Source organism: Miscanthus floridulus, chromosome 16, assembly GCF_019320115.1.
Source record: "Miscanthus floridulus cultivar M001 chromosome 16, ASM1932011v1, whole genome shotgun sequence".
NCBI lineage: Eukaryota > Viridiplantae > Streptophyta > Magnoliopsida > Poales > Poaceae > Miscanthus > Miscanthus floridulus.
The window spans coordinates 56,684,963-56,710,372 of NC_089595.1; the positions used below are offsets into that span (position 1 = coordinate 56,684,963).

Here is a 25,410-nt window from a genome sequence, read left to right on the forward strand (position 1 = left end):
TTATCTAATCCTTGTCCAGATATTGATACCCTGAATCCTATGTAGCTCAGGTTCGTGTAGTGCTTAGCCCTGCTTAAACGCAGTAGAAGTCAGGTGATTTCCTGTCACCTACGAGATATAGGGATATACATGTGGCACGGTTGGCTATATTTGCTATCGTGGAAAAGAACATGTCTTAATTTGAAATGAAGACCGGGCGGAGGCTTGCCGGTTTGTAGTGACTCTGTCTGTGTCGCTTAAGGACTGAATCTTGGAGCCTTTCCTGTTCATGTTGAACGCATGCCTCTCTCTTAGTTGGCCGTGTCTGAAGACCGACCACGAAGCCGAGTAGCTCACCTCAGGCCAGGAGTCGATAAGTATAAAGTACGCCTCGGAAGGGATCCGTAGGCGTGAGTCCAAGGGCAGGTGATTTAAAAGTCCTGATCGTCCTGGCAGAAGGGTAATCCCTGAGAGCGCTGGCGCTGATCGAACCCGCGAATTTGGTTCCTGAGTTGTCCCAAAGGTGACCCATGGCTACCCTTGCAAAGTATGCCAGGGTGAGAGTTAGGAATACCCCCTCAGCTGAGTTGTAATTCGATTCGAGTCGCCGTCTCTCCCGGTTAGTGAGAACTTGACGGGCTTATCTCCAAAGTAGATACACTAAATAACATAATGGTACAGAAATGATGATATGATGATGACAGTCTTATTATACCTGATATGGTTAATATTGTTTGCTCCTAATAAGTGAGTGCTCTAGTACAGGTGCAAATCTAGTGGACAGGTAAATGATGATAAACTTGATGTGAACTTTAAATTGGTTACTATATTCATAAGCTCTTTTATGCAACTATGTCCAGCTAGCCCACCTCATAAGCCTTGCATGACCCTTGGTGTCTTTTATTTCTGGTTTTGACGGGTAAGTCTAGCTGAGTACCTTCTCGTACTCAGGGTTTATCTCCCACCTATTGCAGATGACCAGTTCTACTTTGGTTGCTGCAAGTATTGCCTTCTTCCGACTGGGGATGAAGACTAGACCGTTGGACGTGGTCTCTCCTAGTTCTCGTACCTGAAGATGCTTTTGTGGGACATGACTATGAGCTGGCAATGTATTTGAAACTATGAAGTTATGTACTAAACTATGTTGCTTCCGCAAATTTGAACTTGGTTTGTAATATTTTATTTGCACTCTGATGGATGTAATCCGGATGCCACTTGCGAAATGTTGTAACGAATGATGTGTTGTGTTGAATCACTACGGTCTTGGTTTAAATGTCGAGAGTTGGTTCAAATCCTTCGTGATTTCCGGACTACCGGGATTATGGGAGCTTAAGTACAGGAATTTGATCACTTCGGTGATTGTTTTTGTACTTACGTTCTTATGATTTGGTCAGTTCTGTTACAGTGTTTTTCAGTCAATTTCAGTCAAAATTCAGCCAGCCGAACGGGGCCATAATAGCATTATCAACACCGTCATTTTCTTTGTTTTCCTTAGAAGTGGTATCTAAATCGTCCTGCATAGAGCTCTCCTGATTATTTGCTTCACTAGTCAGGTCGCTTGTTTCATTTGATGTTCCGCCAGACAACAAACACTCAAGGAAGCATCGAAGGCTAAAAGCATGATTTGCAAATTCCTGCAGCTCACCTTCAAACCGTTTTCCCTCTAAACTGGCTAGATTATTGCATAAATCAGCAATACAAGAATCACCAAGTTTTCCTGCCTCGTATAGTGTTACAGCATGCGACTTTAAACCTGCAACAGGTTAGTGAGGAAGGGTTAGTCCATTATGCCACTTTATAGAAAAGTTTCCTGGAGCTGTGTAAGCATCATTTAAAAATAGACAACTATATTAGAAAATTTACGCACATCTCATTGGATATCAGTGATATCGCATAGATTTCTGCTTAAAAACGTAAAATATCTACTAGGCAATTGCAAGGGAATCTAACATGGAGACAGTGAACCCATCATTAAGTATGAAGTTACATTAGCATCCACAATGAAGCCCACATAAGCCATCCCAGAGTGTTTCTTGTGTCCATCAGAATCATTACTAAGCAACTCATGACTAGACTTTTCTGAGGCGATACTCGTACGTGAACTTTCAACTTCATCACTAAGAATATTATTGGACAATGCAGGAGTGCTTGAATCCCTAAGAACAGAGTCGGTATCCAAAAGCTTTACAGCCCATCCTAGTCGACAAGCAAATGATGCAGCTGCCTGGAGCTGATAAAGGTCAGCCTGTAAAGTTGTAGCCAATTCAGCAACCGTAGCATTTTCACTTGATACAACGAATACAGCATATAGTAGCCTGCAGTATAAAAAATCGTACACTGATTTTAACAGCTACAGAAAAATCTAGCAATTGACTACAGCTAAATAGGGAATGTAGTTCATTACAGTTTCACAGAAGACTACTGAAGGAAACTACTCACTCTTCAATTGGATCTTCATAGGACTGATCCTTGTTTGAAACAAAACCTTCAAGCCTGGAAACCGAAGCGATGGTATGAATTCAAAACTGAAGCATCCCAAATAGATGGTTGACTAGAAGAAATCAGAGACCTAAGGTGTTTATGGTCGAAATATTCCTTTCTAGAGACAGCAGGATAGATTCAAGCTTCTTCCTGACATTTTCTTCAGCAAAAAAAAGGCAACTATGCGGATGAATCTGGGCCCACGAGGCAATGATTTTAAAATGGGCCCAAGTTATGAAATCCTATAGAATTAAACAATGACAAAGCTTGTTGAAGCTGCATACCTCTAAAACGATCATCAGGATAAACAGGGACATCGAAGTATACCATCCCTCTCTTGTAAAGGCCCCGTACAACCTCCGGGTCAAATAGAACATATGAATTGACTTCCTCCTTACATATTTTGTCTATTGCTGATGTCTCATCTTCTGAAAGCTTCTACAGTACAGTAGCGCATCAGTTCCCACTAGTGCAAGGTATTAATGTATTATTATCTTCCATTGAGAACAAACAATGCATACTTTACATGATAGAAATGGCAGCATTGTATTTTTTTTCCCTGTCAAATTACAATGTCCTTACTCAACAGAAATAAAAACAACATAGATGGATCTAACCTTAAATTCTTCCAATGTGAAGTTGACAAATCGAACGCCCCACCATGGTTCTATTGCTAAATCGGCAGGTTCTGCTGGCAACAACTCTTTCGCAATTGATTTGTTCAGTTTCCACATTATCTTCTGAAATATCCAAAAATGGAAAGGTTATTTTTGTAACAGGAGAAAACATGAAAAGGGTTGTTTTCATTATGCTCTCTTTACTTCCATTCAGGAAACAATAACCTAAGTGCGTCCTTTCCTACATCACAGCAATACTACACATGCATTCCAATGGCAACAACAATGTTAATGAAAGGCCATGGTACAGTTCATAAATACCTTTGATCTGCACTTATTCATGATATCAATAAATTCGTTTCTTCCTACACCAGTAATCCTAAGAGCATCTGCAGCACTGAAGTTTGGAATACTGTCGTATGGTTGCTCTGCCAATATTATAAACCAAGTCAGAACAAAAAAAACTATTGTTTGCAAATTATAGACCACTTTAATTATTCTGAGTCAAACTTATCTAACTTTGGTCAAATTTATATACACCTACATCTACAACATGAAACTAGTTTCCTTAAATTCTCCATGAAATATGTCCCATAGTGCATTTATTTGAACTTGTACATGTTAATATATTAAAAAAAACTTAGTCGAAGTTAAGAAATTTTGCTTACAACAAAGCTAAAGTGAGCTAAAATTTGGAACTGAGTATTAATACGTTGGATCAAAGAACGGGTGCACAATAATCTCCATCATATAAATGTTTTAAAAGTGAAAAGTACATATTATCAAGCCTAATCAGACTTTTCATGAGCAGAAATCAATTACAATAGGACATATACAAGAAATAAAACTTATTAGCAGGTGCAAAGATTATGTAGGTTCTTGAAGAAACGATATTTGCGAGTTATATCATTCCTTTGTTACTTTTTCATGGTGGAAAATATTGAAATAACTTATTAATTAACGTTTTAGGCATGATGACAGGTGAACTAATCAAGTGGAATGCGATGGCAAAAATGTTTTATATAACAATTGGTTACCATTCTTCATAGCTTCGAAAAGGACATCACAGTAATATCTGAAGGGTGATATCCTCATTACTCGGCATATAAAGTCTGCAAAATGGTATGGATATAACTGCAAAAATACTGTTCCAAGGCAGTCATGATATAAATGTTTTACAAAAATATCCAAGCCTAAGAATATTCATAAAAGAATCGTGTTACATGAGCAACCTTCAGTCAGAGTATTTAGCATTTTGAAGAAAGAAGTATGGAATCAAGTAGAATAAAATCGTTTTTCGTTTATGATCCTTTCTGAAGCCTGGCTAGGAACTCTGCTATTTCAGTATATGTTTGTCAGTTACTGGTAGAACTAGCTTCTAAACAAGATGTCAGCAAAACGGATACAGCTTTTTCTTTTCTCTGCAAGATATCATAAAATTGTTGAGTAATTACGGAGGAAGGAAAATATGGACAACATACTGCAAGGTTTTTGCGGAGATAGCGCATCAGGTCCTCATAATAGTCCCCTTCGTTGCATACTTTTCGGGCAAAACAGGAGCTCCAAGGCAACCTTTTACGTATACAATAATCCACAATCGTGTGGCAATGTTTGTATAATAAACCAGGATATCAAACATGCGGCAACCAAATGAGACGCTGTGAAATCAAAAGGTTGCTCATTATACAATAGGGATGATGGCTTTGAGTTTTGTATTTGAACTATGTTCTCCAACAAATTTGGTATTCATGAGACTGTATGGTATATATATTAACTATGTTTATTCATATTTTCACCATGTCTGATGTCTTTTTGCTCTTTTTATGTAAAACCATTACATTTCCAAGCACGCATATGATACTTCTAATTTTCTTCGTATTTTTAACAGATATAAACGGCAACTAGCAGTAACGAATATTTTCTGTTGGCATCAGAATTCAGACAAACACAACTCTTGCCACCCTCATGACCCTAACTAAAAAAATAATGAATAAGCCTAAAATGGACACCAATTCATGGAATGAAAGCCCAAATTGGATGAATTGTTATACTGGGGTTAGTTTCTTTTTTTCTAGCATGCAGGATCATTCAGGATGGATAAATTGATTCTCGGGGTTTGATCTGACGCAGGCACGTACCTGCGGTGCCATTCCTCCTTGGAGACGAGCGCTGCCTGGATGCGCTTGGGGAGGGCTTCCCACGGCGACTCCTCCCTGATGGCCTTCAGGCTTCACCATCATCTGCTCCTCCACCGTCGCCGCCATCTGCTGAGCGGCGCGGCCGGCTCGGATCCCGCCCAATTCTGATGAGAGAGAGAGAGAGGAGAGAGAGAGAGAGAGAGGCGGACGCACTCGGTGGGGAGCTGCTGCGAGAACCGCGAAGCCGCGAGTTCCTCCACGACGGAAGGTTTTTATTTGGGACATCAGGACATGCACACGCGTGCTATTAGATTTTGGCATGCATGGTTACGAGGCTATCCATGGTAGGAGTACACACCTTAATACTCCATCTGTCCTAATAAAATACAAAATATTCAAACAATTTTAGGATTAAGGTAATAAGATATAGGACTAGTTAGTACTAGTTACGCTAAAAATTAACTCAAACTTGCTAAGGTTAGCTAGTTATTTGGCTAACAGCTAGTTGAAGATTTAGCTAAAAAATTAGAACATCTATTAGCTCTCCTATTTAGATACACTAGAGCTAATTTTATCTAATTTTTAGCTAGCTAGCAATTAGCTCTGGTATCAAATAGACTCTAAATAAAGAGACTAACAAAAGACTAACATAATTTGCTCCTAACTAATTAGTCAATTATGTTGTTAACTTGCTAAATTTATTAGTAATAAACAGTTTGAAAAAGTAGGCGTGCAATGTCAGTTATTTGGAGCAAGATGGTGTTTAAAAAGCATGCATAGATGGAGTTCAAAAGGCAAATATATGTAGACAGAGTTGAACAACATAAGATACCTTATAATTCGTGATAAATTTTAAACATTCGATATATTGTATTTTTGGACGAAGAGCCTTTATAATTTAAGATAATTTTTAAACTTTTGATACCTTACATTTTAGGATCGAGGACGTATGCAAGGAATCATCCAAAACAGTAGTGCATTTCAAATACCTGTGCATCCCGGTATGAAAAAAAGGGTATGGTTTCATGAATTTCAAATGCTTATGTCATAAACGGTATATCAGGTTTTCACGATAGATTCGTATCCACGCAATCTTACATATTTATTATCAGCAAGATAATATCCATATTACCTAAAGTAAATTTTTGTAAGTGGTGTGGACTCCTGAGTGCAAGATTTTGTCCCAGATGATACCAGAAAAAGAAAATCGGATCAGACTTGACAATAGCATTGTAACGTGGTACGGGCCACCTGATTTGCAAGTGCGTTTCATTAGTGGGTCAGAAAATGTGGAAAATCAAAGTGATTTGAGCATCTAATGGGCCACGAGCCCATGATGCACCAGAATTGATTGAGATCAGCTCAGCAGCGCTCGGCATCTCCCCTAAAAAGAAAAGAAAAAAATAACAGCGCTCGGCAACATGTCTAGTTGCAGTCGCACATACAAGACGCATACTATTTATATTCCTTATATATTTTTCCAATAAAATAAATAATACACTATATGGGTTATTGTACAAGGTGCAATAGTGCACGCACTCTACCTCTATGATCCTCCGAAAGATAAAATTCAGCTGATAGATCTCGAACAAAGTTACAATCGCATACACGTAGTATTTATATTTTTTCCACTAATGCACTGTGGACCAGGGGCTATTGTACAATGCGTGCATGACTACACACTCTCTGTCCTTATGAACCTTTGAAAGGCAAAGTTGAGTAAGTAGATTTCGAGATTGATGAAGTAACCGTCAAATTCTAGAATAAATCTAGGTAAATTCGAGCACCCACGTTAAATCTAGAACTTAAATATGAATAAATAGATTGTAGAACAAGAAATCTAACCTTCTAAGCTATGCTCAATTTGTTGATCAAGCCCATCTAGCCTAAGATGTTTATTGTTTTCAACAAAGAGCGGAACAGAGAGCACCGGCGGCTCAGCACGCATGTAAAATGAAACATGGAGAGGGGGAAAATGACATGTTATATAGAAATTAATTCTAGCTTCATGAAAGGCATTGTTATAGATTCACAAGAGAAAAAATAGCTAATAAAAGGTGTTCTAGCATATAAAGTTGTTCCAAACTATCGACAAAAATTAATGTTCCAGATTAGATAAAAAAAGGTCAAAGCTTCAGAAAAAATGTTTCGGCTTAATTATATTAACCTTGGTTGATTTAGTACATATATTAAGTATCGTGGGAAAATATATGGTGCAAAGATACAAACTATTTAAAAATGTATTTTTGTCATTCAAAAAATTTGAAACTTTGTAGTACATCCACAGTACACTCATGTATGTAGTCACATGTAAAACTTGAGATGCAAGCTCGAACAAAAAAAAATCATATGAAAATAACAAATTTCATATATATTTGCACTACATGACAAAAAAAACTAGGAATTTTTTCTTATAGTATACATGAATATGAAATTTGTCATTTTCGTATGAAGTTTTCTAGTTTGAGTTTTCATCTCAACTTTTACATGTGAGTACATATATGGATGCAGTATGGATGTATGAAGTTTTAATTTTTGTTGAGTGACCAAAATACATTTTTAAAAAAAATAGTTTGCATGTTTGCACCATATATTTCCAAGTATAGGTGATGTTATTTGGCAAAAAAAAAGTATCGGTGATGTTAAACCATATGTACGTGCTCGTTGATTCGGCAATTGGATTTATGGAAATGTTAGTTAGCATGAGTCTGCTGGAGCCAGGCGTTTGCATCCGGGAGGTGGCGGTGTTTATCAGACTGACTGACAGACAGAGTTTTGTGAGGCATGCTCACTTTGACTAAAAAAGTATCTGTCACACTTAATTTTACCTGGTTTCTGTACTAATTCCTTCTACAATATTTTCTTAAAATCCTTTCAACTTATGTCATTTTATAATTTTTGGAATATACATTCATGCATAATTCTATGCTTGCAACGCCAATAATATAAAAGTGGACTGGCCAGCGTTCAACCTTTCGATCCGGGACACTAGCGTCAGACTCTGCCCGTACAGCGAGCGAGCGCCCAGCAGCATCACACTTGCGAGCGAGCGTCCAACAGTGGGCCCGTGCCACCAGACCTCGTGCGGGGACTGCTTGCGCCCCCTCCCACTTTCTACACGTATTCCATGTGCAACACCCCTGATCTATTTTTAAAACATTTAAATGCAACACTTGCACAATACAAAAGAAGATAGGCGAAACATTTAAAACATGCGTCTGAAATACTTACAAAAACACCTGTAAAATATTTGAAAACCATTGCAACCATACGCAACATCCAGGTAAAATACTTGCAACATATGTGTGAAAAATATGCAACATCCAGATAAACACACTTGCAACATACGTCTGAAAAATAGATGAAACATTAGGAACAGACACTTGCAACATAAGTATACAATCATTGCAATATATACAACATCCCACAATCTCCTTTTGCAATATCCATATAAAACACTTGGAACGTACATATGAAACAACTGAAGCATAGGCTTGCAATATGTCTAAAAACTTCTAAAACACTTCACAGCGTCGCCGGCGGGCACGCCCTACCTGATGGGGAACTAGGGTGACGCAGGCCTCCCCTTCCTGCTGACAACATGAGGTGAATAGGGGCGAAGCTCAGGTGCAGTCGCATGCCTCCCCTTCCACGAATGGCATGGTGGATGGGAGCGTGGCGCAGGCTCGAAGCAGCCCGAGAAGGGGCCGGGTGTGACGCCACTGTGCTAGAGAAGGCCATGGCGGGCGGCCCTTGCGATGGAGAAGGCAAGCGCTGTTTTTTTAGAAGCCACGAAGCACTGAAGTGCGTGGAGCGAAGTGGGGCAAGCAGCGTTGTGGGGGTATTAACCCCTATACCCTTACGGCTAAGCTTGGGCTGGCCCGGATCGATGGGTTCAGTCCACCCGAAAGATGACGTGCGGCCCAGTTAACCTGATCGGAGTCCCGCACAAGGAATCAAGACGGATTTGGCGACCAAGCAGGATCCTGGTCGGTTAGAATAGGAATCCTTATCCGGCCACATATGGCAATTGTAACTGACTAGGATTAGTTTCCAGATCTGTAACCCTGCCCCCCGGATTATATAAGGCGGGCAGGGGACCCCACTAAAAAACATCTCTCATTGACATACAGCAATACAAATCAGACGCAGGACGTAGGTATTACGCCTTCTTGGCGGCCGAACCTGGATAAAACCTCGTGTCTGTCTCGCGTCACCGTCTTGTTTGGGGCTTGCGCACCTGTCTACCGATAATCTACTACCTTGGGCATACCCCTAGGTAGACTGCCGACCATATTTCGTCGACAGTGGCGCGCCAGGTAGGGGGTGTGCGTACTGCTCTCCAAGCAAACAAGATGGTCATCATCTCCGGCTCCATGGCTACGCCCAACGGCCTCACGTTCACCATCGGCCAGATCACTTGGACCACCGGCCCTGACGTCTCCATCACCATGACCGAGGCATGTATTCAACCCGCGCCGACGACTACTTCACCTGCATCGGCTACGGCTCCGACCACGGTGAACGCAGCTCCGACCACGGTGAACATGGCTTCGACCACGGTGAACACGGCTCCGACCACGACGAACACGGCTCCGACCATGATGGATCTGGCTCCGACCACGGTACATCTGGCTCCGACCGCGCCTACAGCCACGCCGACAACCCGTCATCCGCTTCCCTGCTACGGAGGGAAGCAGATCGACGACACCGACCTGCTCGACTCCATCGATCGGGTTGGCATCAAACTCGCTGAAACCCTAGCTCTGGTAAGTACGATTCAAAGCCAACCTAACGAGCAGGTAACAGCTCCCCACAACAGATCTATCCGACCAGCTCGGGCCAGTCGTCCTGCACGGCTTGGAACAGATCTTGTGGTCGTATCTACTCCTGAGGGGCGCTCCGCTCGTCGCCAGCCAGCCTTCGCGATGGGCCTCCGACTCTGCGAGTACGAAGTCCCGACGGAGAACCACCAGGTCTAGCCCTACGGCCTGCGAAACGCCGCCTTCAGCTACGCGTACAACCTACGACGCCGCTCGGATCTATGTCCTATACACCGATCTCGTCCGAAGCCATGCAACATCGTCAACATGGTCCGGATTGAAGATTATCAAGAAGGATCTGTCCACACAGTCCGAGAGGGTGACTCCAGCTCCTCATCCGGCATCGCATCCAACGCATCTGTCCACACCGAGCTTCAGCGTCACGAAGATGAAGGCGTCAAATACGATCTGGATCTACCAGACCACGCCCCGGGTTTCCCCCAATTTCCGTCTTTCCCACCAAGACGAGGGGATTTGATCCATGTTGTCAGCAACGACGAGCCGCCAGCAGTTGGCAAAATAGAACAAGAAAAGACTACACGCGAAGCACGCAACATTGACCGGTTTAATCGCCGGCAAATCAAAGCTGAAGCAGACCAGGAGGCACGGCGCATAAGGATCCAACCGCGCGACCTCAACAATGCTTTCGACAGGGTGGGGGACAAACAAGTCTTCAAGACCCCAAGCGCCAACGTAGCCGTTGCCATGGCGACAATGCAGCGGCTGCCCAACACTCCAGAAACCCAAGCAGTCCGTGATGACATACAAGCTTATCTGACGGCTGCTATGGCTCAGACCGCAGAGATGAATCAAGCCCGGGCCCCATCCGTTTCAGTGGAATCAAGCCATAGCCGCCAATACTCAAGTCGCTCACAGCCGCTCAACCGACGTGGCTCGCGCAACAACGACCCGTCGGACAATCGTCAAGGCGGAAACGGTGGTCATGATGGTGGTCGGGACGAAAACCGTCGCCGAGAGGATAACTGTCACGACGTTCGAGGTGACAACCACCGAGATAACCGCGACAATCGCCGTGATAACCACGGTCGCAGGGCTAGTCCAGATGGCAATCGAGATCGCCGCGACGGCAATAACGATCTTCGCCATTACCTCGGTGGACGTGATCTGCGTGCTCGCATCAACCAGAGAGCCAACGATCGTGCATCCCATGAAAGCTATCGCCGTATGGAGTATGACACCGCCCACGGCCCGCCGGGTCTGAAGCAGTTCACTCCACACCTTCGCCAAGTCATATGGCCCAAGAATTTCAAGCTCGAGAAACTTTAGAAGTACGACGGCAAGGAAAACCCCGAATTATGGGTCATGCTCTACGAAACCACGTGCCGATCAGCCATGGCTGACGAGCACGTTATGTCTAACTACTTCCCAGTCGCCGTTGGTCATGCAGGTCACCAATGGCTAGTCAGCTTGCCGGCGAACTATTTTGACTCTTGGCAGGAGCTCAAGCAGGCCTTCATCGACAATTTCATCGCTACTTGTGAACAACCCGGCAACAAGTATGATCTGCAACGGATCCGAGATCGGAAAGACGAACCACTACGCGAATACGTTCGGCGTTTCTCGGAGATGCGCATCAAGGTCCCATCAATCTCCGACAACGAAGCAATCGAGGCTTTCGTCACCGGCCTCCGCTTCCACGACGCCCTAAGAGACAAGCTCCTCCGGAAAAGACCTGAGTCAGTCACAGCGCTCTTGGCCACCGCTAAGAAATACGCGGACGCTGACGACGCTAAAAAGATAATCGTCGAAGAAGCAGCAAGGGTTCCACGCTCCGACCACCCTCCACGCCGCGACGATTACCGCGGCAATCCGTGGTCGGAACGACAATTTTGATCGCCGCAACCAGCGCAACGACTCCCGCGACCACCAGTGATCAACGTAATCAGTGGCGCAACCGCCGTGACGATTACAGGAGCAAGCGTGCTCGGGAAGACGACGGCGAGGTCAATACTGTGAAAAAGGGCGGCGGACGTCGTAACTACGAGGACGACTACGCCAAAGCATTGAAGGGCCCCTGCCAGCTCCATCCCAAGTCGAACCATACCATGGAGAATTGTCGTGTCCTCAAGACTATCTACACACGCCAACAGGCTCCGGATATGTCCGACAAGCCTAATGACGTGAGGGAACAGCGCAACGAGGACAACGACGACGACGATGCAGATCCTCGTCATAAATACGTCAAGCCGACTGATCGCTGTGCACACCATCATCGGCGGCAAGGTGTCCATTGAGACCAAACGAGAACGCAAGCTGCTCGCCCTGCGCTTGCTTGAACGTGGCAAAGAACGACAACCTTCTTACCGATCCGCGGCTTCCTCCGTGGTCTCACCGTGAAATCTACTTCAGCAGGAAGGACCAATGGGCCGCCATACCCGAAGCCAGGGCGTTTTCCCCTGGTCCTCGATCCTTGTATCAACAAGGTTCAGTTCGACAGGGTACTGATCGACGGCGGCAGCTCCATTGATATACTGTTCAAGAACAGCCTGCCCGCTCTGAAAATAGCCCAGGCGGACCTGAAGCCGTACGAGGCACAGTTCTGGGGCGTTCTCCCCGGACAGAGCTCCACACCTCTCGGGCAGATCACGCTACCTGTGCAGTTTGGGACTCCGGACCACTTCCGCACCGACTACGTCAACTTCGTGGTCGCTGATTTCGACGGCACCTACCATGCTATTCTTGGTCGACCGTCGCTCACCAAGTTCATGGCCATACCTCATTACAGGTATCTGGTGCTCAAGATGCCTACTGAGAAAGGAGTTTTAACCCTCAGGGGCAACGTATACGCAGCTTATACCTGCGAGGACGACAGCTTCAAAATAGCAGAGGCCCACGACCTCTCTATTCGCATGGCCGAGACCATGCTCGACGCTAAGAAGACCACGGCCGACCACTTGGAGATCCCAGAGCTCGAGGCTCCGCGCAAGAACATCAGATCCAAGGAGCACAAGACGATCCAGCTGGTCGAGGGCGATCCCAGCAAAACGGCCCTCATCGGGGCCGACCTGGATCCCAAATAGGAAGACGCGCTCGTCAGGTTCTTGAGGGGCAACGTGGATGTGTTTGCATGGAAACCTTCCGACATGCCCGGTGTACCTCGGGACTTGATTGAGCACTCCTTAAATGTCAACAGCAAAGCCAAACCAATCAAGCAGAAGCTACGACGGTTCGCTCGCGACAAAAAGGAGGCGATTAGGGTAGAAGTTACACGGCTTTTGGCAGCCGGATTTATCAAAGAAGTGTATCATCCGGAATGGTTAGCCAACCCGGTTCTTGTACGCAAAAAGAATAATGAATGGAGAATGTGCGTTGATTACACTGATCTCAACAAACACTGCCCTAAGGACCCCTTTGGCTTACCTCGCATAGACGAGGTCGTAGATTCAACCGCCGGTTGCGAGCTGCTTTCCTTTCTCGATTGCTACTCTGGTTATCACCAGATCGCTCTCAAAAAGGACGACCAGATCAAGACATCTTTCATCACGCCTTTCGGCGCCTACTGCTACACGACTATGTCGTTCGGGCTCAAAAACGCCGGTGCTACCTACCAACGCGCTATACAGGCCTGCCTCAACGACGAGATAAAAGACGGCCTCGTCGAGGCTTACGTCGACGATGTAGTTGTCAAAACCAAGGAAGCACATACCCTTGTTGACAATCTGGAACGCACCTTCGCAGCCCTTAATACGTTCCAATGGAAATTAAACCCAAAGAAGTGCATCTTTGGTGTCCCTTCTGGCATATTGCTCGGCAACGTCGTCAGTTACGACGGCATACGCCCTAACCCGGAGAAAGTCAAAGCTGTCTTAGACATGAAGCCCCCAAAAAAGGTGAAGGATGTCCAGAAGCTCACCGGCTGCATGGCTGCTCTAAGCCGTTTCATATCAAGATTAGGAGAAAAAGGACTACCGTTCTTCAAACTGCTCAAATCGTCCGAGAAGTTTGAGTGGTCGGAGGAAGCAGACGCTGCCTTCACGCAGCTGAAACAATACCTCACGTCACCTCCGGTACTTACTGCTCCCAGAGAAGACGAAACTCTCCTACTTTACATTGCGGCAACCGATCGGGTGGTTTCCACTACAATGGTGGTCGAGCGCGACGAGCCGGGCCACGCCTACAAGGTACAGCGGCCAATTTATTTCATTAGTGAGGTACTCAACGAATCCAAGACCAGGTACCCACAGATTCAGAAACTGCTCTACGCCATACTGATAACATCCCGAAAGTTGAGACATTACTTCGACGGATATCGTGTGGTGGTCATGACCGAGTATCCTTTGGGGGACATCATTCGCAATAAGGATGCGAACGGGCGCATCGTCAAATGGGCAATGGAGCTATGCCCCTTTTCCTTGGAATTTGCAAGCCGTACTACAATCAAGTCTCAGGCACTCGTCGATTTCATCGTCGAGTGGACAGACTTAAGCACGCCTGCCTCTCCGGGATCCGACGAATATTGGACGATGTACTTCGACGGTTCTCTCAACATTGACGGTGCGGGAGCAGGAGTTCTTTTCGTATCACCATCCAAGGAGCAGCTCCGGTACGTCCTCAGGATTTATTTCCCAGCATCTAATAATGCCGCCGAGTATGAAGCATGCCTGCATGGTCTACGCATTGCGGTTGAGCTTGGAGTTAAACGTCTCTATGTCTACGGAGATTCGGCTCTGGTCATCAACCAACTCAACAAGGACTGGGACACGACCAGTGAAAAGATGGACGCATATTGCAAATCGATAAGAAAGCTGGAAGGCAGGTTCTATGGCATCGAGTACATACACGTGGTCCGGGACAAGAACCAGGCAGCGGATGCGTTGTCAAAGTTAGGATCATCCCGAGCCAAAATCCCACATGGCGTATTCGTCCAAGACCTGCTCACGCCTTCCATTGAAGACGAAGATTCAACGACCGACAAAGTTTCAGACCAGCAATTAGTGGCTACGGTTCCGGCGCCGAGCACAACCGAGCCGCTTCCGACCACTCATGAGCCGGACTGGAGAACACCTTTCATCAAGTACTTAACAGACGGTAGCGGTTATATCGATCGAACAGAAAATGAACGCCTGATGCGTCGTAGTAAGCAGTATCTGCTCGTCGATGGCAAGTTATGGCGCAAAAACGCTAAGGAGGAAATCTTGATGAAGTGTATAACCCAGGAGGAAGGCAAGCATCTCCTAGACCAAATCCACTCTGGCTCCTGCGGCAACCACGCGGCCTCAAGAACACTGGTCGGTAAGGCTTTCCGAGCAGGGTTCTATTGGCCGTCAGCAGTGGCCGACGCAGAGAAGCTAGTCCGCCGCTGTGAAGGTTGTCAGTTCTTCTCCAAGAGAATCCATGTACCAGCACATGAGATCCAGACGATTCCAGCCTCTTGGCCCTTCGCATGCTGGGGACTGGACATGATCGGGCCTTTCAAACCAGCTCCTGGGAAATTTACATGCGTCTTCGTGCTAATTGATAAGTTTTCTAAGTGGATAGAATACATGCCTCTGGTACAGGCATCCTCAGAGAAAGCTGTCACATTCCTCGACCAGGTCATCCACCGTTTCGGCGTGCCCAACAGCATCATTACTGATCTGGGTACTCAGTTCACCGGGAACGCTTTTTGGGACTTCTGCGATGAAAGGAGCATAGTTGTAAAATACGTCTCGGTGGCGCATCCTAGAGCTAATGGACAAGTCGAGCGGGCAAATGGCATGATCTTGGACGCATTGAAGAAGAGGATGTACAGAGAAAACGATAAAGCTCCTGGAAGATGGCTCAAGGAGTTACCAGCCGTTGTCTGGGGCCTCCGAACTCAGCCCAGTCGTAACACCGGCGTCTCACCATACTTTATGGTTTACGGCGCTGAGGCAGTCCTCCCACCAGATATAGCTTTCAGATCAGCACGGGTAGAGAACTTCGACGAAGGCAAGGTCGACGAAGTACGGGAGCTAGAAGTCAACAGCGCAGAAGAGAAAAGGCTTGATTCTTGCGTACGCACGGCCAAATACCTTGCTGTTTTGCGCAGGTACTACAACAAGAACGTTAAAGAGCGTTTCTTCGTGGTCGGGGACTTAGTCCTGAAGTGGAAGACGAACCAGGCTGGTGTCCACAAACTCGCAACCCCATGGGAGGGACCCTTCATGATCAAGGAAGTCACACGTCCAACGTCTTACAGGTTAGCTCATCTAGACGGCACGGACGTACCGAACTCATGGCACATCGACAAGCTTAGACGCTTCTATGCTTAACTACTGAGATATGTACTCTACTTGTATTTTCGATTTACTTTACTAAAGCAACTATGATTTCTCCGACCACTCTAATGTGTCACTCCGAATTTTATGGTTATTCTAACTTAAGCCAGTACAAGCCGACCACCACTCCTTCTACGGTTTTCGGAGCAGGCCCTGTCTCCGGTTCCTCCCAACACGTGCACGGGATCCGCTCTCTACGTTGCGGGTGATCGGCAGGTCCCCCCTGGTTTGACTTGTCTGCGTCCACGTGTGCACAGGTCATAGTACCTCATACTCCGACCACATGCCAGACTAGGGCCGCACAAACTTTTCAGGGATGACGTGTCGAGCAAAACGGTACAACTAAACAGAACGTTAACACGTTCCCACTTAGTTACACCAACAAAAAATTTCAAGCTTAAAGTGCGTTTTGTATAAAACAAACAAGCTTATAATGATATACAGTTACGTTATTACAAGCTTGCCTGAAAAGGCTCAAGTTTACAATAACACAACTATGTCCTCCTTCTACAGCTCTAAGCCTATTACATTGGCTGGTCGGGGCGCATGGCATTTACTGCTCGCCGCCTCTGATACCCTACTCGAGTCTCGGGGACTCTAGAGCTAGTCAAGCTGAAGGGGATGGCCCCGCCGGTGCCTGGCTGGTCGAGACCGCAGGCTTCGTTGGTTGGCTTGCAGCTGATGGCATTTCCAGCTGGCTTGTCGATGGCATACCCTGCACAGGTGCTGTCCCACCTCCGCACAGGTTAATATCGCCAATTATCTTTGACGACAAGTCCAGCTGGGCCGTCCGAAGCTCTTCGGCCTTGTCTGGGTCTATCTCCTTCGGGTACCCAGCCTCCAAGCGTTTGAGATTGATCAGGGGGTAGTGAGCACGCACCATGCTTAGCACATGGGCACCCGTGTACTCACCCGCCTCCTTCACGAAGTCTTGGAACCATCCCCATGCTTGCTTGCATCTCTCGACCAGTCCGAGCTGAGGCGTCCTTAGCTCTTCCTCTGTGAGCGCCGGGTCGATAAGGTCGAGGACGGGCACAATGCCAGTTGCCATTTCTTGGCACCGCTTGCTCCACGTGTCCCGCTCCTCGGTGGCCTTAAGGCATTGTGCTTTCCAGTCGTCACGCTCCTTGATCACGGCCTCAAGGTGCCTCTTGGCATTGACTTTCAAAACTGAAAACAGTACAAGACATCAAACGTGATGACACGACAAGGCAATGTGGGCAATTGAATGAGAAAGGTGGTCTGGAGTGCTTACTTTTCAGGTCGTCCTTCATTCTGTTAGTGTGGTCTTGGAGTTCCGACTGGCGGCGTGCCAGTTTCTCGTTGTCCTCCTTCAGGCGACCACATTCTGCAAGCGCACGGACTGTTCTCCCCCTGGAGGCGGGTCACTTCAGCTTCTAAACCTGCATTACAGCTATTACTGTCAAGAACAAAATAACACAAGTCCCGCACTTGCTATGATACGGTGAACACTTACCTGTTTTCTCCTGCTCTTTGTTTTCGAGCTGGCCGACCAGGTTTTGGTTCTGTGCTTCTTGGTCTGTCCTCTCCTGGTCGGCGGCTTCAAGTTGGCGCCGTAGGCGATTCCACTTCAGCCGTCAGCTCCTTATTGGTCATCATGATTCCTTCTATCTGGTCGAAGCACCTTTTTCGGTATCTTGCAGTTTTCATCAAGTCCTGCACACAGACAAGCTACGTCAGACAGTTCGACTACACAACAGGGTCAAGGACTAAAGCCAAATATACCTGGACTTCAGTCACCAGACGCTTGGCCGCCCGTTCGACTCTTAAGGTCTCTTCGACCTCTGGGATTTCCTCGTGCATGACCCATTCGTCGTTCCGATAGCGCGACACATATACATGTTGTCGCCTATCTTGGGGACGGCCCAGGACTTCTTCCACTTCATCCTCTTCAGCCTCCTGTTCGGGAGGCGGCACTGGTCCGGGGTTCGCAGACTCCACGACCACCAGGGCTTTCCCACGAGCCGTCGCGTCGGCAACCATGTTCCGGGCAACTTCTGGCTGCTGCCCCTCGGCTAGATCCAGCTCCCTTGGCGCCGTGGTATCCGCCTCATCAGGGTTCGTGCTTGGAGCACTTGTATTCTGCTCGGGGACTGGCGTCTGGTCGTCCGCCTGCTGAGGCCCAGGCGGAGTCCCTGCCATGGGCTCCTCCACGGCTGGTTGCTGAGCAGTTTGTCCCGCCGTTGTTGGTAAGGACGTTCCGCACCCAGCTAGCTGGTCGGGGCTTTCGGTGGACGCCGATCTAATACATTCAGAGACAAATTCAGAAGATAATAGCATCCAATGCAAAATGCAAAGCTTACATCAAAAGTATAGATACTTACAGTTTTGACTTGCGGAAGGATGTGGCGAAGGAACGTCTCCTCGACCGCCCCTGCTCCGCTTGCTCGGCAGTTTCCACCGGGACTTGTTCAACCTCCGGTACGGGCGTCGGAGTATGATGCGGCATGTTCCCTTCGTCTGTGCTCTGTGTTGCAGTGGTCGGTGCTGTGACCACTGCTGGCACAGAGGAGCCACCCTGCTCCGACGGTCCCACCTGCCTTCTCCTCTTTCGGGGGACGAGCCGGAAGATGTCCGCATCCTCTGCTTCGTCGTCCGACAGGGGGAAGATGGCTTGACGTCGTTTGCTGGCAGCCGGACGCTTGCCAGCGGCTCTGGTCGAGGCGTCCTCTACGGTCTCGAGTACCGCCCAGTGAACGTCGTCGGTCCTGGCGCTGGTCTGGGCGGCTGGCCCAGTAGCTTGTGGCCATTCTACACCGGGGGGAGGCGACACAAACACTCCTGCCCGGTCACGGCCATTACACTGAGACACAAAATGAAGGAAAAGACAGTTATTTTCTTGATGCAACATGACTCTACAGTTAAAAGGAGGCGTCATTTACCTTTGGGGGAGGGCGAGCCAGCTTGAAGGCGTGTTCGATGGCGTTCAGTGCAACATAATTGGGATCGGCCAGGTTGAACAGCTCTCCAATCCTGGCCTTGATTTCCATCTTGTCGAGCGGCTCCTTCCTGGTCCTCGTCGGATCAGCGCCTCCTTGGTACTCGAAGCCGGGGTGAATCCTTTTCTGGCAGGGCTGGAATTCTTCGGCTGATGAAGTTGCCGACAACGCTCGGGCCATCAAGCCTTCCCCACGGGATCATCCCGAGCAGTTCGGCGATCTGCTCCAAGTTCTCGGGCCTCTCCGACCAGCTGCTTTTCTTCTCTGGAATCAGTCCCACATCGCACAGAGTGATGGTGTTCGGCTCTTCACGGATGTAGAACCACTTCTTGTACCACTCGTCCAATGAGGTGTTCCAGGGGCAGTGCAGGTATTGAGCCTTCATGCCGTCACGCAGGTTCAGGTAAACGCCACCGGCGATCTTCGAGCCACCGCTCCCTTTCTTCCGAAGACAGAATAGGTGGCGAAAGAGGTCGAAATGGGGCTGGAAGCCACCATAAGCCTCGCAGAGATGGATGAAGGTGGAGACAAGAAGAATCGAGTTGGGATGCAGATTGCAAATCCCAATCTCGTAGTACAAGCAGAGACCCTGAAGGAAAGGGTGCACTGGAATCCCAAAACCCCGTTTGAAGAAATCTTCAAAGACCACAATCTCACCTGGTTGTGGATCGGGGAAGCTTTCTCCTTCCGGTGCACGCCATCCCGCAAGTGCCTTGTTGTGGAGCACTCCCATGGCGACGAGGTCCTCGATGGTCTGCTCGTTGCTCCGCGACTTCCACCATTCCTTCGCCATGACCCCGCCTTTCTTCTGGGCGTCTCTCTTCGCCATTAGTTCGTCCTTACTAAGTGGGTGGATGCGGGAGACCGAGGGGATTGGTGATGATTTTTGGGGGAATAGGGTTCGGCAGGAGGAAGAAGAAGGTTGCGGCGGCGGATGACAATGGGGAATGGTATGAGTAACTTACCAGATCTGCATTATATAAAACAAAGAGCACCGTCGTTTCGTCCGCCCGAGAATATTGGGAGTCGTGCGCACGCGCCGCAGACGGTTGTTCACACAACCTCGAAATCTGCGCCAATAAACGCGCTCCTTCGTTAACAGTGTACGCGCCTCTTCGTTGATGGTGTAAGGGGGCCCACACTGACACACCTCAATACAGGTGTCAACCGACTGTTTGCAAAAAAAAAAAGAAGAAGACAGAATGACGTACTATACCTATTTACTTTTTTGACCAGACGTGTCAGACTGGCCTTGGCAGAGAATAGAGAAAAGTACACAAAATAATAGTACAAGCAGCGCAAGTGATCGTGGATTTGCCTTGACCACTACTGTGCTTGGATACTGCCCAGACCACTAATGTGCTCGGGGACTGCACAGACCACTACTGTGCTTGGATACTGCCCAGACCACTTTTGTGCTCGGGGATCGCTCCGACCACGGCCGTGCTCGGGGACTGCCCCGACCACTGCTTGCATAATGGTTCTCCTTGGCTACATGTGATCTGTACTCACATACAGTTAAGAGACTTTTCTTTAGACCTCGCTACAAGGCTCATACTTCGCCTTCCAGCAAGCTCGGGGACTACGTCGATACGATGCACCTGCCGGTGTATCTTGTTTTGCCTGTACGGCTAATTGGATTCTTAACCTCAGCGGAATTTCTTTTTTAGACCCTGGCACCACGTGCCTGCGTCACCTACTACCAGGCTCGGGGACTAAGTGGGCACACTTCACCTTGCGGTGAATGTGTTTGTTTAAATCGACCCCTTGTGTTTTGAATGATTATGAGGATTATTAGTATGCTCGGGGACTGCCCCGACCACTGCTTGAATAATGGTTCTCCTTGGCTACATGTGATTTGTACTCACATACAGTTAAGAGACTTTTCTTTTAGACCTTGCTACAAGGCTCATACTTTGCCTTCCAGCAAGCTCGGGGACTAAGTGGGCACACTTCACCTTGCGGTGAATGTGTTTGTTTTTCGACCCCTACGCTTCTGATGTTTAAGGATGCTATGCTTCAAGACCACTTACATTTCTTTTCAGAAATACAAGTGGGCACACTTCTCAGGACAGAAATCTTTTTCTTTTTTCTTAAGAGCACCATACATTCTTCGGACAACCTACTTCTCCGGTGATGACGGTGGTCGGAGGCGTCAAGAATTCAAGCCTCGCTTGTCGGAGAAGGTTAAAATGGCGTGTCGCAGCATAATACATGATGCTCGGGGACTAGCTGTGGGGGTATTAACCCCTATACCCTTACGGCTAAGCTTGGGCTGGCCCGGATCGATGGGTTCAGTCCACCCGAAAGATGACGTGCGGCCCAGTTAACCTGATCGGAGTCCCGCACAAGGAATCAAGACGGATTTGGCGACCAAGCAGGATCCTGGTCGGTTAGAATAGGAATCCTTATCCGGCCACATATGGCAATTGTAACTGACTAGGATTAGTTTCCAGATCTGTAACCCTGCCCCCCGGACTATATAAGGCGGGCAGGGGACCCCTCTAAAAAACATCTCTCATTGACATACAGCAATACAAATCAGACGCAGGACGTAGGTATTACGCCTTCTTGGCGGCCGAACCTGGATAAAACCTCGTGTCTGTCTTGCGTCACCGTCTTGTTTGGGGCTTGCGCATCTGTCTGCCGATAATCTACTACCTTGGGCATACCCCTAGGTAGACTGCCGACCATATTTCGTCGACAAGCGTCGGGCGGATGGACGCCCGCTTCCAGCATTACCGATATAAAAGTTATTTATATGGTTAGTTTTTAAGATAAGATTTAACTAAATCTGGTCATAAAAGATATATTTTTATGACCGGCAAGTGCACTCAACAAACACAACTACTCTTTCCGTCTCAAAATAAATGCACATCTCGCGTTCCGATGACTCAATTAATTTTTAATTTGATTAGATTTTTAAAAATAGTATCAGCATTTGTACATCCAAATAATTTTACTATAAAAATATGGCATATTATGTAACATAAATATTAGTATTTATATTGCAAAATGCATACTTATTTTGGTGAGAGTACACAAGAAGAGAGACACTTTAGCCAGGGATCGCTATCGCTGTTGTCACTAGGGATGAAAACAAAAATGATATTTTTGAGATTTTTCTGGTTTTCATGCCTAAACGAAAATGGTAGCGGTAATAAAAAACGAAAACGATAATGATAAAAATAATCGAAAACGAAAACGAAAATGATTTTGCCCTCTTCTGACTGTTTTCAAAGATTGCCGTATTTAGTCCATAATTTACCGTAAGTAATTACCGATTCAAAGACCTTGAATCATAATTTAACTATAGACTATGTACTGCATATAGTTTAGGTCCAGTTGGCTCACATCTAAGCATCTCATCTGCACACGCAAGCACATAAGGCAAATATTTTCTTTGGAAAGGAACTATACGGCAAATATTTCATCCGTATAGGAACAAGAAGGCAATCAGCCAATCACATACACTGTACCCTAACTCTAGCCGGTCACCATGAACATGAACGGAATATGGGGTTTAGCTTGTTTGAGATAAAAAATGGTGTGAACCGTGGTTTTAGCCTGTGGCATTGTCAATTGTGACTTTATTTATTACTATTGTCATGTGAGATAGGTTGAGTTTTATGGCTCTTCTCATGTTCTACGGTTTGACGAGTTTATCGTTTTTGAGGAAATCGCTCTTATGGATTTCGATCATTATCGATGTATTTTCTAATTTACTTCTATCATTTTTGAAATTATCGGAATATCGGTTGCGTATTCGTTTTCGACAATATCGTATCGATTTCGTTTTTGAGGAATAAATGTGAAAATAAAAATAATTTGGCCTCCTATCGATCGTTTTCATCCATAGTTGTTGGGCAGCTAAATTAAACTCGCCAGTAGCAGCCTCTTCTTCTTCGGTCCAAGCCGAACCCGTGGACACAACCTGACCAAAATTCTGCCGAATCTTACAGCTGGAGCACACGGTCACATTCTCCGATAATTAAGTAGCTAACACTGAACAATCCTGTTACTATCAGCTCGACCTCTTGGTGTCATGAATAATCATGCCCTCATTTTCTTTTCAGGTATTCAGGTGAGGGTCGTTGCAACCCGCCCCCGGGGCGGACTGGACTGGAACCGAGAAAGTGACACGGCAACGTCGCACGGGAGCAGGTCAGGACAGGACTACTCCACAGGTTAGGCCGGCCCGACCACCACTTGTATTGCATGGTGGCTCTCTCCCACCAGACGTCCACGGCAGCGCGGCAGGCCGGTCACCCGAGAAAAGTCGCTGGAAAAGAGAAGAAGAAAAGATCTCAGGTCTTTTGCCCTGGACCCCGGCTCGCACGCAGCGCATGTTACCGGGTGGGGGTTGGTTTGGTTGATCGCCCCGGAAACACCGCCTGCTCGCCTCACCTGCTGGCCGCTGCTCCGATCGGGAAACAGCGCCAGCCAGCCAGCCGTATGACGCCGAGTCGCCGACCCGCACCCCGCGCCTTGGGATCGGCTCTGCCGTGCAGCCGTGGTGCTGGTGCGGGGCTGCCGACCAGAGGCGTCGGGAACCGTGACGCGGCTAGCGGCGGCTCTGCCGATCTGGCCAAGGAATCTTATCTGGCCGTTCCATCCGCCCGGGGCTCGCGCCGGGACTACTGTGCCGTTGACGCGTGGCGGCTTTTTGCAGCCCAGGTGCCAGCCTCGCGGGGTTTCTTCTCTCGTGCGTGACGTGGGCTGTGGCGGCGTCCGGGAGACCGGGACGGCCGGGCAGGCAGTCTTGGCGGCCTCTTGGGCTTCTTTGGCGCGACGTGCTCGGTCACTGACGTGAACGGATGCGCAAGGAGTCGAGGGATCTGGATTCACGTATCACTGCGACTGGCGTACTTTTTCGTTGAAGGAATAGTATTTTTTTCTTATAATAAATTAGGTCTTGTTTAGATCATCTCCAAATTCCAAGTTTTTTCACTCTCTCTTCATCACATCAATTTTTAGATGCATGCATGGAGCATTAAATATAGGTAAAAAAATAACTAATTACACAATTTGGTTGTAAATCACGAGACGAATCTTTTGAGCCTAGTTAGTCCATGATTGGACAAAGTTTGTCCAATACAAACGAAACGTGCTACAGTGTCCAGATTGCAAAAATTTGCAATCTAAACAAGGCCTTAGGCTGTGTTTAGTTGTAGGAATTTGGATTTTGGGGCTACTGTAGCACGTTCGTTTTTATTTGGCAAATAGTATTCAAATATGGACTAATTAGGCTCAAAACGTTCGTCTCGCAATTTCCCACCAAACTGTGCAATTAGTTTTTCTTTTCGCCTACATTTCATGCTCCATGCACGAGCCGCAAACATTCGAGGTGACAGGTACTGTAGCAACTTTTTTGGATGTCGAGGTGGAACTAAACAAGGGCTTAGTGAACAATACTTTTCAGCTTGTCTTTTCAACGATATATTTATTTCAGGTATAAATGCTATTGAAATTAATCTCGCTACTTCTTCAAGTGAATCTTATATGTATTTGATACCGGAATACCGGATTGATGATTCATACCTGCAAATCGTTGCAGGGACGGAGTATTAGGAGTTTTACAAGAGGAGAGACAGATGTGCGCATTGGCAATGGAGCAAAGGTTTTTGCACTGATTGTCAGCACTAATCACTTATCGTTACCCTCAAGATTAGTTTTGGAACTAAATAATTATTATTACATTCTACCTTTGTGTAAGACATTATATCTTTATGCACAATGTCCATCAGTGAATGGGTTGTATGTTCTGGATGTTGAGTATAAACCTATTTATAACATTAATATAAACAGGCTCCAGCCTAATGATTTGAATCCCGCTTATCTGGCATTGTTTCATAGGCCATATAAATGAGAAGCACATTGAGATGCTCCATAAAGATGGTCTTCTCAACTCATTTGATTTTGAATCATTCAAGACTTGTGAATCATGTTTACTTGGCAAGATGACTAAGGCAGCTTTCACTGGTCAAAGTGAGAGGGCAAGTGACTTGTTGGGACTAGTACATACTGATGTATGTGGACCAATGACCTCAGTAGCCAGAGGTGGGTTTTAGTACTTCATCACTTTTACTGATGACTTTAGAAGATATGGATATGTCTACTTAATGAGGCACAGGTCTGAGTCATTTGAAAAG

The 25,410-nt window shown here is 46.7% G+C and overlaps 1 protein-coding gene and 1 pseudogene across 1 annotated transcript; both read right to left on the reverse strand.

The window, feature by feature from the left end:
• LOC136510710 (uncharacterized) overlaps positions 1–5,341 on the reverse strand; it is a 116,264-nt pseudogene extending 110,923 nt beyond the window's left edge.
• Positions 5,342–16,808: 11,467 nt separating this feature from the next.
• LOC136511639 (uncharacterized) lies at positions 16,809–17,649 on the reverse strand. The gene is made up of 2 exons (XM_066505685.1): positions 17,554–17,649; positions 16,809–17,468 (listed from the first exon to the last, which is right to left on the reverse strand). The coding sequence occupies exons 1-2, from the start codon at positions 17,570–17,572 to the stop codon at positions 16,906–16,908; spliced, it is 582 nt and encodes a 193-aa protein (XP_066361782.1). The 5' UTR covers positions 17,573–17,649; the 3' UTR covers positions 16,809–16,905.
• Between the last annotated feature and the right edge of the window lie 7,761 nt (positions 17,650–25,410).